We start from the raw sequence: 14,972 nt of genomic DNA, 5'->3' as shown, positions 1-14,972 counted from the left end.
TGCTCCCGACTGGTTCCTGTGTGCACCCTGTCTTTGGATTCAGCCACAAGATCCACCCTCAGTCTTGGCGAGACTGGAGTGGGCAGGGTTGGAAGGGACGGGACTGACTCACACCCAGCCCCTCGGATGTTGGCTGCTGTTGGGTCGAGGGGCAACGCTGCGGACAGTGAGGGTCGAGGCCACTCGTAGCAAGGGAAACCAAAAGATGTGAGGAGTTCGGAAAACCAGCTTCCATGACCAAGGAGGTCTGCGCTGGGGGGATTGTGGAACCTAGGTCTGCTCCCAGCTCTGCCAGGAACTGCCTCGTGGCCTTTGGCCGTCACTCAACAGTCGGGGCTGCAGGTGTGAGGGCATGGCTTATGGGCCTCGCTTCGCCTGGCTTCTTCTGGGCCTGTGGCCTGTTTTCCTAGGGAGAAGGTGCTTGGGTTGCCCCAGCTGTGCCTAAAGAAAGCTGTCCCCCGCAATGAGCACCCGTCACCTGGGTGGTCTCAGGGGGTCTCGCCCAGCTATTAGGAGTCTGTCTTTTTTTTCTGTCGGGGAGAAGGATCTTGGAAGAAAAAAATAGCAGGAAAATTATTAGAAAAAGAGGGCACTGAAGAAAGGCAGATCTGCTTAGACCGTTGCCACCGGAAACTGCTCCTCCTGACCTACTCTGAGCCTCTCTCCATGGCTGTGCTGGGTGCTGTGATCCTCATGACCACTCAGTGGGGATCAACTAGTCTACCTGTGCCCATTTTACAGATTGAGAAATGGAGGGAGAGGGAGGTTAAGAAACTTGCCCTTGCTGAGATTTGACTCTGGGGTCTGACTTTAACCTGGTCATCTCAGACTTGGGGTATCGGCTATATTCTCGGGAGCCTCACATGGAGTGTCGACGAATTGGGTTCCCCTTCAAGAGGAGACCTGAGTCTTGGCGAAGGCTCACAGGGGACATGAAAGTGGTGTTTAAGTTTTTTTTTTTTTTTTTTTAAATTAATTTATTTTTATTTTATTTTTTATTTTTTTTGGCTGTGTTGGGTCTCTGTTGCCGCACACGGGCTTTCTCTGGTTGCGGCGAGCGGGGGCTACTCTTCGTTGCGGTGCGCAGGTTTCTCACTGCGATTTTACAGATTGAGAAATGGAGGGAGAGGGAGGTTAAGAAACTTGCCCTTGCTGAGATTTGACTCTGGGGTCTGACTTTAACCTGGTCATCTCAGACTTGGGGTATCGGCTATATTCTCGGGAGCCTCACATGGAGTGTCGACGAATTGGGTTCCCCTTCAAGAGGAGACCTGAGTCTTGGCGAAGGCTCACAGGGGACATGAAAGTGGTGTTTAAGTTTGTTTTTTTTTTTTTTTTAATTAATTTATTTTTATTTTATTTTTTATTTTTTTTGGCTGTGTTGGGTCTCTGTTGCCGCGCACGGGCTTTCTCTGGTTGCGGCGAGCGGGGGCTACTGTTCGTTGCGGTGCGCAGGCTTCTCACTGCGGTGGCTTCTCTTGTCGCGGAGCACGGGCTCTAGGCGCACGGGCTTCAGTAGTTGCGGCTCGCGGGCTCTAGAGCGCAGGCTCAGTAGTTGCGGCGCACGGGCTTCGTTGCTCCGTGGCATGTGGGATCTTCCCGGACCAGGGCTTGAACCTGTGTCCCCTGCACTGGCAGGCGGATTCTTAACCACTGCGCCACCAGGGAAGCCCTGGTCTTTAAGTTTTTTAGAGATTTTCATGTGAGTGTCTCTGGAAGAGTCCAGGGAGAGAGGTATCTGTCAGTGACCTGTTATCCCACAAAGGATCCTAGATGGTTGAGGAGTGCCATGAGTCTTTCCCAATGCTGGGAAAGTTTAGGCTTGAATATCTCAGAGGGTCCTTCAGGGTAGAATAATTTGTATTTCCACACAGTTTGCTTGCTGCAGCCGAATCCTTTTCCCTTCGTGCATCTCTCACGATGCCAAACACATCTTTATCGTCCTTGGATCTGCGTTTCGTAACTGGGCTCCTACTGTCCACGAAGCTTGCCCCGGATCTCGCCCGATGTACACGCTTGTCGACATGCACAGCTGGCAGCAGTCTTGCGGTTGAGGGGGGCTCCCCTCAACTGAAAGAGCAGAGGTGGTACTGGTGCCCCAACGCCTCGGCAGGTCTGCTGGAGTGGGGCCTGGAGAACCAGGGGCTCCGGCGGGGGCTTTCACATCAGGCTGACTCGGGGTCCTTAGAGGCAGCAGGCATTTTGCCACAAAGTGGGCGTGACGTTGAGAATCAGACTTCCTAACCCATTCCTGTTTGCCTCTCTTTTCTTTTAGACCTACTCAGGCCTGTTCTGTGTGGTCATCAACCCTTATAAGAACCTGCCCATCTACTCCGAAGAGATCGTGGAAATGTATAAGGGCAAGAAGAGGCATGAGATGCCTCCCCACATCTACGCCATCACAGACACCGCCTACAGGAGTATGATGCAAGGTGAGTGCCGTGGCCTTCCCAGGGGCGGAGTCTTTACCTCTAGCCTTGTTGGCACCTTTGCAGGTGCTCCTTCACGGTGATCTTGTGGCTGGATTGGTGTTGATGGCACTGGTGAGGGGGCCGTGCATTGTGGAGGTCTGTAAGCCATTGCGTGAGAGCCAAGACCAGTGGCTATCAAAGGAGATGTTTGTATGTTGATAGAATGTTCAAGAAGCTTTAAAAAATGCATTTCCTAATTCTTTTCCCGATTTCTCATTCTTGACAGGAGCTCCTGTGCCAGTCCTCTGACTTCCAGGAGCCCTCTTCTACCAGTTACTTCCTTTCCTCCATTATTTTCACCTCTTCTTCTCTTCTACGCAGTTTGGAAACATGCTTGAGTTTTCACATCTTTTTAAAAAAAAAAAAAAAAACAACACACAAAGTCTCTCCTGGATTCTGTGCCCTGCTGTAGGTTGTCTCTGCTCTCTCTCCCCCGTCATAGTGGAGCTTTTTAGAGGAAGTATCCGTGCTTACTACCTCTGTTCAACACTTCTCAGCCACACTCCTTGCCCTGCACGTCATGCCCCCTATTCTGTCTGACAGAGGCCACCCTCCCTTCTGTGGAGCTCTGAACTCTTATCTTACTTAACCTCTCCCAGGATTGGACAGTCTTACCCACTTCCTTTTGAAAGCCCTTCCTTCCTGTGACTCTCTGGTTCCCCTAACCTCTGCCTTGCCCATCTGCATGCGTCTCCCCCGTTACACCTGCTGCTCCTCAAGGTCTCGTCCTCTGGACCATGGCCCGTGTCCACTTGAGTGGTTTCGCCATCACTTTTCAGCTGAGGACCAGCTCTGTTAGCTGATTGCTGCCAGCCACTTGCTCCCGGCTGCCATTTCTCCATGCACCCAGTCACCCAAGCCTGGAACCTGGCTCATCTTACACTGTCCCCTTTCCCTCTCACCCCTTTTTCCAAGCCAGTCAGCGCTCTCTATAGATTTTATCTCTTTTAACATTTCTGACCTCCTTCCCCCTCTTGTCTCTGTGGCCCTGGCCTCAGTTCAGGACTCTACAATTTTTTGCCTGTACTATTGCTGTGACCTCTTAACCTTTGCTCTTAATAGAGCCCTCTCTCTGTGCTTCTATCAGAGAGTCGTCCTTCTGGAATGCAAATCTGATCAAACCCCTGATTTGAACTCTTGAAAAGTCTCCTCAGTTGCCCCAAAGATAACCCTTAAACCCTCCAGCAGCATACGGTGCCCTTTGTAATTGGCCTGCTGCCTACCTCTCCAACTTGCTGGCTACATGGAACTCCTTACATTTCTCCAGTAGGCCTCTCTGCTTGAAGCCGCCATGCCTGTTCCATCTGCCCTGCAATAGCTGGCAAGTCTCTAGTCTTTTGTTAGAGACACGCCTGAAGCATTACTGCCAGCCAGGGAGGATGTCTGGGCTAGCCCTAGTAATACTTTGACTTAGGTGTGGACTGGGCCCATGTTGCCTTTATATTCTCAGAGCTTAGTCAACTACCTAGCACAGGGCTGTGTTCTCATATCTTGTATTGATAGTGGTTTTTCATGTCCTATTACATGGGCATCCTTTTTTTTTCTTTCTTTAAACTTTGTAGTCAATCTAGGCTGTGGTGGTGATGAGTCTTATTGTATTAACAACTCTGTCCCTGGTTTAGTGATTTAAAATGGCAACATGTGGGTCTGTCTTGTACCATCCACATAGTGCCGTGGAAGGTGTTTCATTGCCAAGCTTGGTGAATTATGTAGGTTGTACAAGTTTGGCCTACCCTTTGGCTCATGTTCACGTCTATCAAAATTCCTTGAAGAAGCCAGCCCTTTAGTTTTAAAGTAGGATGTCTGTTTCAGAGTGCTAACTACAACAGTCTGGCAGGAGAACATTCTGTGGGATTCCAGAAGAGCCTGAGTCTGTCTCTAGAGGTTATGAGTCACTTTTCTCCTTGCTCTCATAATTGGCCTCATGCAGGAAGTGCACCCTGGAGTATTCTTGAGCTCTGCACAGCTGAGTGTTAGGGCATGTTCCCACACTTGGATCCCAGACCTGAAAGGTTTTCTAGCAAGTGGGATTTTTTTACTTCTTGCCAAGCCATTATGATAAGAATAATGTAGTGATGTACAGCATGACACCAGGAGTCGGAGTCTCTGGAAATGGACTGCCAGCCTTTTTTCTGACAATCTGTGGGACTTCTTCCCAAAGAGATTCGCCCAATTATTATGTGTTCAACAGCCACAAAGTACTTTGAGGGGCAAAAGTCAGCACTATAGGTTGGATATAATTGGGGGGAAAAAAAAAAAAAAAAAGGGAACTTACAGAGGGCTGGAGCTTTCCTTTGTGTTGATCAGGAAGTCTTGGCCATAATGGAATGGCCTTGATGGGAACTGAGGAGCCACCCCAAGTTATGAGAGTAAACGGGTGGGTGTTTTCATCTTTTGGACATCCGCAGGCACAGGAAACCTAAGGTCTTGTTGCTTTTTAAAAATTATCTGTGTAGGGGGCTTCCCTGGTGGCGCGGTGGTTGCGCGTCCGCCTGCCGATGCAGGGGAACCGGGTTCGCGCCCCGGTCTGGGAGGATCCCACGTGCCGCGGAGCGGCTGGGCCCGTGAGCCGTGGCCGCGGGGCCTGTGCTCCGCGAAGGGAGAGGCCGCGGCAGAGGGAGGCCCGCATACCACAAAAAAAAAAAAAAATTATCTGTGTAGGTGCTGGGTCCGCGTACTTTCTAAACCTCAGTCTGAGAAGTTTTTGCCCGTTTCTGCTTCACGTCGGACTCGGTGCAGCTCTTCAGCCCCCACGTTGACCGAGGACGTTTCCAAGTTCCCTCTTGTCACGCACAGTTGACCTGCAAAGCAATCAGCAACAGATTTCTTGTTCTTGGGACAGGGAGGAAGTTAATTAACAGAAGTTGCCCCTGTTAGGACAAGATGGTTCACCAGTACAGGAAGTTCTCGAGCGGAGCCTTTGGTGCCTGCCCTGAGTCAAGTATGACAGTGGAGCCTTGGGGTCTGCAGGCTGTCAGAATCAGTGCCTCTCTTTTGGAGAGCGTGTCTTACTTATTAGCACATGCTGCCCCTCTGGCTTTGGGGAACACAGGTGTGTTCTCTGACACTTACATCCTAAAAGCCACGGCCAGACGGTTCCTTTTCTGCTTTTTCTTTAAACAAGAACTAGAAAAAGATTTCCTCCCTGAGCTGGCTGTGGCTTATGACATACTAGCATTTATTCTGCCAAATAGGGGAGTTGGTGGCTTTGTCTGGAGACTTTTATGAGATGAGCTCTTTGACTTCTCCTAGGGACCTCCCTCCGTCTTTCATCTCTTAAATGCTCTGGTTTGCCTGTAAGTCCTGATTTATGCCTGCCGTCTTGCAGTTAGTATTAACACTGCCCTCGCTCACTTTCAGAAGCACTACAGCTTGGATGATGAATTATATGGTTACTTTACCTATTTGTCGGACGAAGCCAGGGTTTCTCAAACTTGGCACCACTGACAGTTTGGGGCTGGATATCCATTCTCTGTCTTTTTTGGGGGGGTGGGGTGGGGGTGGGGGGGAGTTTGTCCCGAGCATTGTGGGATGCTTCACAGCATCCGGGCCTCTACACACTCGATGCCGGCAGCACCCTCCCTCTGCAATTGTGACAACCAAAAAGGCCCCTAGACATTGCTACCAAATGTTCCCTGGGGGGCAAAACTGTCCCCACTGCAGAACCACTGGACTAAGCATTGCAGATTGGTTTTATTCTAAGTGTCAGCTCCCATCAATCAGTAGTGCCTTGCCTAACCCTGTGTTGACAAAGGATCTGAGACTCAGTGCCAAGGAATGCTGGGATAGATTAGTGCTGTCTGCCGTGGGCACAGGTTGGGGCATGGCAGCATATGGTAGCCTGGATTAGGCCATGGAGGTAGGAGATTGGAAAGTGCCAAAATTCTAAGAGGTTGAGTACATTACTCTGGCACTGGAGGCGATGGCAATCCAGGTGGAGAGACAGACATGTTTGTACACGGGGATCTGTGGCCAAAGCTGTATAACAGGACAAGTTGCCACCTACACCTGGTGCCAGCGTGACTGCGGCAGGTGTCGGCTGTCTTGGGAATTCAGAGGAAGGCGTGGCCGCCGAGGCCTAGGGTGGTCGGAATGGCACCGTGGAGGTTGGCTCCTGTGGAAAGGCTGGCAGGTGTATGTCAATAAATGGTTGTAGCACAGCCCAGACGTGCCGGGCCCAGTTTTGTTTGTTTTAATCCTCAGCCTTGGGTTTAATTAAAGTTGCGGTGACCCGGTAGGTTCACCCTCCAACCCTGGCTTTCCCGTTCGGTTCATTTGCCGTCCTGGGCATTACTGGGTCTTCCTACCTTGTGGTTGAACCGTTCCTCAGGATTCTGTAAAGCGCGGAAGGCTTTGAATGGTCTGAGGCCGGGAAAATGAGAGAGAGAGAAGGCAGACGTCCGCCCTGCCGGGGTCGGGGTACCAAGGGCTGCCCGGGGAATTCGGGAGAAGCAGCACGTGGTCTGTCAGACGCATGACTGGGTGGGGAAAGGGCGCTTCTGGCTTCCACCCTCCGTGGGAAAGAGTGTGTGTGTTCTCACAGGAGAACTGGCCAGTTGAAGAATTTGAGCTCAGTTATCTCCCCAGGAATAGAAGAAAAAGACCCTCTTCTTGGTTCATTAGTTAGAATGCCAGGTTTGGTTCACTTTCGGTGACTTTATGGCATTTTAATGAGCTCCCAGCATTTCTCGGGGAGTAGCAGCAGGGTTTGCTCCCATTCCAGACCTAAACTAATCCAAGAACTATTTCACCCTTCTCTCTGCACTAATCTCACCTCTGCTTCTCAGCGGAAGCTGCCCCAGGAGTGGTTGGTCACCAAGGGCCCGGTGAGTGTCCACATGCCTCTTGGTGCTTGACTAACGTTTTTGGGTAAACAAGGAAGGGCAGAACTTGAGCGTTCTCTTCACATCTGAGGACGATCCTCCTGCATCACAGGTAAAGGGACAGGCCCAGAAACATAACTAACTTTGCCCAGAGGCCCCCAGAGAGCCAGCCCCAGAAACCCGGTCTCCCGACTTCCGCCCTGGTGCCCATCCTCCAGGGCGCCGTTGGTCCTCCTTGCCCCTGGCTGGTGTTTGGAGGGTTGCTCCCGTCTGGCTGGCTGGTTAGGGCCGGAGGGGCCCTCCTGCCCCTCTCTCGGCGTTCTCACGGCCCTGCCGCCTGTTGCCCCCGTGAAGCTGTCTGCCCTCCAAGGTCTTTCTGAGGAAAAGCTCCGTGTTGGGGAGGTGCTAGGAAGTGCTTCCACGGTCCAGTAAACCATGCCTTTGAGCAGACTCACCAGGACAGGCCTCCGAGGAAGCCGCAGATGTGATGATTCCACTTAAGCAGGAATGTGCCGGCCAGGGGGCTCAGGCCCTGCCAGGGAGCCCTGCCAGCCGGCGGCACACAAAGGCCTCGCCGTCTGAGGGAGGCCTGCAGGCAGCAGCTCACCCCGAGGGCTGCGCTCTGTCCCCCCTGCCACACGGTTACCCCCGCCGGCCGGCCATGCCGGACGCAGCCCCTCTGGGGCCTGCTGGGGGGCGGGGGCGGCCTGGGAGGCAGGCAGGTACACTGCAGCAGGAGAGTGAGGGCCCACCTATTTCGGGGGCTGCCTTGACAAATGACACAGCGCTTCTGGAGTAGGTCACCAGAAGGAGTCTGCCGGGTCTCTCTCGGCCTTAGCTTAAGGGAGAGGCTTGCCTTGTGACCAAGAAGTATGCCGAAAAGAGAGCGCGGGGTTCAGACTAGTCGGCGTCTGGCTCTGTCACGTCCTGACCGACTGGGCTCCACTTTGGGCCTTCATTTTCTCGTCTGCCTCTTGGCCGGATAAACGTACTTGGCAGGGTTACTGTCAGGATCACGCAAGGGGCTGTGTGTACGGTTCCTGGCCTGTGACAGGTGCCCATTAGAAGGTAGCAGTGGGACCTGGAGATGCAGTGTCTTGACTGAACAGTCCCTGCCTTCCGCAAGACCTGCACGCGGCATAGCCCGTCCATCCACGCTCCCGTTTGCGTGATGCAAGTGATAACCAAGTGCTTCCTCAGGTGGCTTCTTAATCTCCTTAAGAAGGAAGAGGTGAGCATCCTCCCAGAGGCCAGGCTCTGGGTACCAGCGTGTGCAGGCAGTGGCTTGTTGTAGCTGATTCCCTGCAGTGACCGTGTGATACACAGGTGTGTACTGGCAGACGCAGCCTCTAGCTTGTCTGATATGGTCCATGGGCCTCAGCTGGCAGCACCAGGCCTTGGGGTCGACGTGGCCTCGGGGGTCTTCAGGAGAATGCCGTGCACGCGAGAGACGGTTCCTCCGTGGCACTGGAGTCGTCCTCTGTTGATGTGCTGGTGGGCTACCAGAGGGGCGTCATGACAGGCTGCCCCGGGCCCCCTGCCCCAACACCGAAGCCCGGACAAGGAGGCTGCTTGGTCAGGCCCCCCCAGAAGGAAAGTCGGCCCATGGAATGAGGCTACTTAATTGTGGTCACGGCTGTCAGTCTCGTTTCTATATGACGGTCTTTCTAGAAGAGGGATCTGTGGTTAATGGGTCCTTTTCAAGGATTCAGCTTTCGGCTTGCTTTTTTGTTTTGTTTTTAATCCAACCCAACAGGGCGGCTCTGCTTTGCTCTGGGCCGGCTGAAGTGGGAGAGGAGAAAGAAGTGACCTCTTGGAACCTGAAACTTTGGGGGTGGTCGAGAACTTGGTCCCATGTCTCTGTTACTGTAACCCCCCCTCCCCCCAACAAACAAACAAACAACAAAAACTCACCTGCATAGTCTCTAATGGCTAAGCTGCTTTTTGCTTTTAACTTCCCTGGCCTAGTTCCTCTCTCACTGCCTGCTGAACACTGCCTAGCAGCTCGTTTTTCTTGTTTTCTCAAGTTCTGGCCCTGAGACCCCAGGAGAGCATGTCCTGGTATGTCAGGGCTGAACATTGGTGCATTTGGAGAAAAGGGTTGCTTTCTTCCCCTGCCTGATTTCTGGAATTAAGCTATCAGAGGAGAACAAAGTAAATTCCCTAAAACTAAAGAGATAAGAGAGCTGAGAGTCTGCAGGCCTAAAAGTCAGGATAACGTAAGTGGCTTCTGTAAAATCCCTTTAGTCTTGACCAAGGCTAATGGCCCAGTGTCGACCTTTGTAATAAATTCTGTTCTTCTGGCAAACAGTGCTGACTGGGGCTCGGGGTGCCATTCCAGCTGGGCTTCCTGACTCTTGTCGAAGAGCTGGTCTCTCCAACACGAGCTGGACCGCAAGCGCAATACGGCAGAGCTCTAAGCTGAAAGCCAAGAACGGAAGCCCTGTTCCAGGAGCAAAATCTGGCCCAACAGTTACCAGCCCATCTTTTATTTCGTTTGAGTGCCCTTCTCAAGGCGACCGGAGCCACTGGCTTCTGCAGAGAGCATCTTCAAGTGCCGCTGTGGTTCGTCTCCTAGCATTTGTGTTCCTGGTTCTCCAGGTTTGACCGAGCCTGGGAATGGGACATTCGCAAAGCCTGCTGTCCTCCTTGGAGGGTTGTTTGTGCTCCGACTTGGAGCCAAGTTTGTCCTGAGCTTTGCCTGGCAGCGTCCATCTCATTTCCTGCTTGTGTCCCTTTCTTCTTCCTTCCCGTCCTCCCCCGAGAGCCCAGCGCTCTGCAGAGCTGTGACCTGTGGCTTAGTGCTCTCTGTACCGGACTCGGCCACGGCCTCCTCCTGTCTGTCTTTTCTTTTCCCCGAGGGATTGTTTCAGAGCAGGGCAGAACTGGCCTCGGGGGTTGTCAGGTCCCCCCCACCCCACTGCCCCGGTGTCCTCGTGGCCTTTGCAGTGGGCTGTCTACACTCACACGTGGCTTTTGAATCTCCCTCCATCCTGGCAGGCTTATGAGCAACCTCGGCAGCAACCCCACATGGATAAGTTCTCGCTTCCAGCCCTGCCCGCGGGAAGGTGGATAAACAACCAGCAGTGGTTTTGGCGGGTTTGCCTGTGTGCTGGGAGCCCACCTGTGTGAGCCGCCGGATGCATTTTGGCCAAGAGAGGGCTTGTCGGGGGCCTCGTTTGCCCCCGAACGGAATGAAAGAGCAGTCCCTCCGGCTTCTTCCTACTTGTCTGGGGTGCTGGTCGGGGCGGGGGCTGCCCGATCTCTGTCTCCTGTACCTGGGGTTCAAACCCTGACCCTACCTGGGGGAGCAGCGTGAGTGGAGGCAGTGGTTGGGGCCAGCTGGCCTCTGGCCTGGAAGCTGCTGATCGGGCGTCTGCTTGGTCCGGGCCCACCCTTGTACCTGGGGAGAACGTTGCTGGTGACCATGCCGTGTGCTTGGGAGCCACTGGCAGGCTTTCCTCCTTGCTGGCTGACTGCGGGGCAGGCAGGCAGGCAGGCTGCCAGGGCTCCGCAACACGAGGCCGCTGAGGCGTGGCACCAACCGCAGCCTCTGCTAGCGGGAAGCATTATTTTGCACCTCCTTTTCCTCACCTCTCTGTCTGCTTCCCAAGCGCTTGTAACCCAAGCTCGCGAGTTGGGCTGGCTTTGGAGAAAGTGGCAGACAGCTTGCGAGGCCGGGGTGACACATCGTGAGTGGGGGTGGCCCGTTCCGCGCAGCACTGAGGCGGGGCTGCTGGTGGCACAGAGGGTCCTGCCCTGTGGGCGAAAAGTGGGGAACTAGGCAGGCATCTGGAGGCCTGGGTTCTTGGCCCAGCTTACGTGACTTTGACCAAGTCATTGGGTTTCTCGGGACCTGGCGTCCTGACCTCTAGATGCAGGTGTTTGGACTGCATGCTCTCTAGAGCCTTCCCAGCGTCCAGGGTCTGAGCTCAAACCCCACAGGTCTCTCCAGGTTTTACACCTGGCGAAGTGCTTTGCATTTTGGCCCATTGGAACCAAGATGCTGCCCCCGAGTTTGCCCCAGCAGCCCGGGGCTCCCGTCCCAGGCGACGCGGAGCAGGGGTGCCACAGGGGTCTGCTGTGCAGTTTTCGCAAGACAACCCCCTTGGTGGCGGACAGTCTGAGGCCCGCTGGCCATGGGTCGCGCCGTCTCTCACCCCACGCAGGCGTGTTGTCCAACCTGTAGCTGCCCTTGCGTTCGTTTTTGCTTGGCCCGTAGGCACGGCTGCCAGTTCTCGAGAAACCCGGCTGACCTGAAGACAGGTCCCGCGGGCAGGCCCCTCTTCCGGGTGCCCCCGGAGAGCAGCCCCGCGGCAGCTCGGCGGGCGTTATCTTAGCGAGCGGTCCAGTGAGTCAGCCCTGGGCAGCCGCTGTTGGTGAACCGGGCCCGTTCCCTTCCTCCTGCACTTCCTGTCGGGGCTGATGTCACATCGCGGCTGAGCAAGCCTCGTGGCCTTTTATGGACAAGAATCGGCAGCTCCTCTCACAGAGGAAGTGAGCCAGAAGGCCCCTCGCATAAGCCCATGCCTGGGCCGAAATACCTGCAGTCAGGGCTCCCCTCCGCCCACCTGCGCCGGGGCCTTCCGAGCTGGCTGGAAACACCTGTCTGTTTGGACATCGGAATCGGCTCCAAAAGGCCTCAGGGCTTTTGGGGTTTAAAATAAAATCAGGGGAGGGAATGGCCTCATCACCGAATACGTAACTTAAAACCTTTCTCGCTGTCGTCGTTCCGAGGAGGCTGCGCAGTGGGGAGAGGTGGGAGGTGCAAAGGGCTGGGGTCGTCAAGGACAGTTTCCAAGCACCTGCACTGTGCGTTGTGCTTCAGGCACCCGCATCATTCGGTCCTTGCAGCGGCCCTGCCCTCTGATTCCCCAGAGGCCAAGGGGCCAGGCATCCCGAGGGGCCCTGCAGAGCGAGCATTGTGCCCCGGGCTCTAGGGCGCGCAGCCACTGGCTTTCTTCTCTCCGCCGCTGCTCCAGACACATGGACCGGTGGTTGTAAAGTGTGCTCACAGGAACCCCATCTCCACTGCCCAAGCAACTCTGATTTTTATCTCCTGCTCTTCATATTAGGGACTCAGGAAGATATTTTCCTGAGGAAAGGCTGCTGCTGCTTTTAAAAGAGTTGAAAAGCCCTGAAGAGATTCGTATTCTGTCTCTACCCCATGCCCGTCAAGTCAGGACCAGGGCAGGAGGGGTTCAGGGGCCTAAGTCAGGCTAATGTCTTCCTTCTGCGGGGAGCCTGTTTCCCAGAACAGGGTTGTCTTTGGTGGGCACACTCCCCTGCTTCTGGGCTGTTGGCTTCCTGTCTGTCTGTCTGTCTCCTCTGTTGTGGAGGAAGGAAGGGTGTTTTCAAATAAGCCTTCGGTCCACATAGACCCAAATAAGGACTTGAGCGAACAATGGAGTGGTCTGGACCCTCAAGGGTCTGTGTCCTGAGAGCTGACCATGTGGGGAGTGAGTATTAAGGAGGGTCCCGGCCGGAATGCACCAGGGCTCTGGCAGAGTAAACTGAGCCAGGCGGAGAGCCGGCTGGCTGCTGAGAATTCCCTCCACCCCCTACCCAGAAGAGATGCTTACCGAGCAGAGTGTGGTGAGACGGGCTTGGGCAGACCAGGGACAGCGCCTGCCTCACCTACCTCCTAAGAGATTACAGACCCAAACCCACTGTAAAAACTGCGAAGACCGACGCTGGGGGTCACAGTGTCATTCATGGTAGGCAGGTGGATGTGGGGGCACCCGCTGGTGGGGGCAGAGATGAGGAAATCAGAAAGGCCTCCCATCACTTTTCCTCTGTGAAAGCATTTGCCCAAAGGAATGTTCTGGCAAAGCAAATTAAGGTTTCTTTAAAGTGTAAAATGAAAGGATTGGAGGGTTTCCTTTTACGCTGTGTTGACAGTGGTCACTTGGCCTCAGGAATTGGAGGTGGAAGGTCAGAGGGGAGGGAGAGCTGGGGATGGTGGGGTGGGTGGAGGTTACATGAGGAGTTTGGGTCTGAAATTGGGATTTGAAGCGTGTGCAGGCCTGTGTGTATGTGCGTGTGTGTGTGTGTGTGTGTGTGCATCTCTGTATGCCGTGCACCTGTGTGTGCACCCACAGGCGTGTGTGTCTGTGTGTACATGTGCCTGTGTGCATACACACGTGTCTGTACACGCACCTAAGCACGCCTGTGTTCGTGCACGTGCACTGTGTGCACGCGTGTCCATGTCCCTGCGTGTGTGCGTGGGTCTGTGTGCGCACGCGTGCCTGTGTGTGTGTGTGCCCGCACGTGTGTGTTTGGGGGCTCTGCTTCCTGTTGTTCAGCAGTTCAGCATCCGACTCCTCCTCACACAATCAGAGGAATTCCAGCCATCCCAGGGCCCAGGCCTGGGCAGCCCTGGGAAAAACGGTTCTTTCTGGGAGGGATGGGAACGTTTCCTTTTATGGTACTGGCAGCCGCCCGCCCGGCCGCCGCCGCCGCCGCCCATACAGGTACATTCTTGCCACTCTCCCAGCGGGGACAGAACACGCCCGCCGCTGGGCCTCCGCCGAGATGCAGCGGGGGAGGTGCAGCCCCGCTGTCGTAGCTGTGTTGGTTCCAGACTCATCGAGGTGGGGTGGGTCCTGGAAGCTGCCAAGGCTTCCCCAGCCTTTAGCACCTCTTCCACCGCGCCGCCCCGCCCCCCGCCTTCCCTGCTGCCTTATGGAGACCCAGCCGGGTCTATGAGACTCTGGCCAGGTCTATCTCAGCCCCTGCTGTGCAGCCTCGCAGGGCCTGGTCCTGTGGGAAAGTCGCGAGGGGGCAGCAAGGTCACCCTCCGGGTCTGCTCTGAGCCCTTGCCCGGTGCGGGGCAGGGTGTGGGCTGGGTCTGTGTGAGTGGCCGGGTTCCCTCCGCACACCCCCCCACTGCGCTGTTGATATTTCTAGGGGCTGGAGGGAGGGCAGGGGCAGCTGCAGCTTGTGTTGGATGTGAGGTTTCTTTTTACTTTTCCCTGGCCGGACTCCCTCTCTCCCTCCCGAGACAGGAGAAGAGGTGGTCGTAAATGCCCACCCCCAGGTTCCCGGCTGGGCAGTTGAGCCGGTGTGGGTGTCCTTCCAGATCACCGACATCGGTGTCTATCCAGCACTGACACCACTGACAGCTACCAGAACCCTCGTGGTTCTCAGCTAGTTCTCCCGCTGCCCTGACCAAGCCGTGACCACCCATCACAGCGACTTCATGATGGGGGAGCGGGCAGACAGCAGCCACCTGTGGAGTTCATTCTAGTTACAGGGTTCCGGGCTGGGTCCTTTTCATGTTCTTTCTGTTTTTCAAACTAATCCTGCCAGGGAGTTAGTAGCATGTTTACTTTATGGATAAGGAAACCGAGACTCGGGAATTACAGACCGCACTGCAGCCCAGTGTTGGTTAGTAGTCTGGTCCTGGATTCAGGCTGATTTGACCTCCAGGCGGTGGGGGTCTCCCAGGCGATGGGGTAAAATGAGTTTATATTTTCAGCTGTTGCTTAAAATTGCACACTCGGGGCTTCCCTGGTGGCGCAGTGGTTGAGAGTCCGCCTGCCGATGCAGGGGACGCGGGTTCGTGCCCCGGTCCGGGAGGATCCCACATGCCGCGGAGCGGCTGGGCCCGTGAGCCATGGCCGCTGAGCCTGCGCGTCCGGAGCCTGTGCTCCGCAACAGGAGAGGCCACAACAGT

General features: G+C 54.9%; 1 protein-coding gene across 1 annotated transcript in view; it reads left to right on the top strand.

Moving 5' to 3' along the window:
• The window catches only part of MYH9 (myosin heavy chain 9), a 94,552-nt gene that overhangs the window by 36,110 nt on the left and 43,470 nt on the right, over positions 1–14,972 (top strand). The window contains exon 3 of the mRNA XM_024127308.3: positions 2,276–2,432. Within this exon, the coding sequence (XP_023983076.1) occupies positions 2,276–2,432 (157 nt within the window). The remainder of the gene's footprint in view (positions 1–2,275; positions 2,433–14,972) is intronic.

The sequence above is a fragment of the Physeter macrocephalus genome, chromosome 6 (genome assembly GCF_002837175.3).
Source record: "Physeter macrocephalus isolate SW-GA chromosome 6, ASM283717v5, whole genome shotgun sequence".
NCBI classification, from domain to species: Eukaryota; Metazoa; Chordata; class Mammalia; order Artiodactyla; family Physeteridae; genus Physeter; species Physeter macrocephalus.
This window is presented reverse-complemented; position numbering and strand designations above follow the sequence as displayed.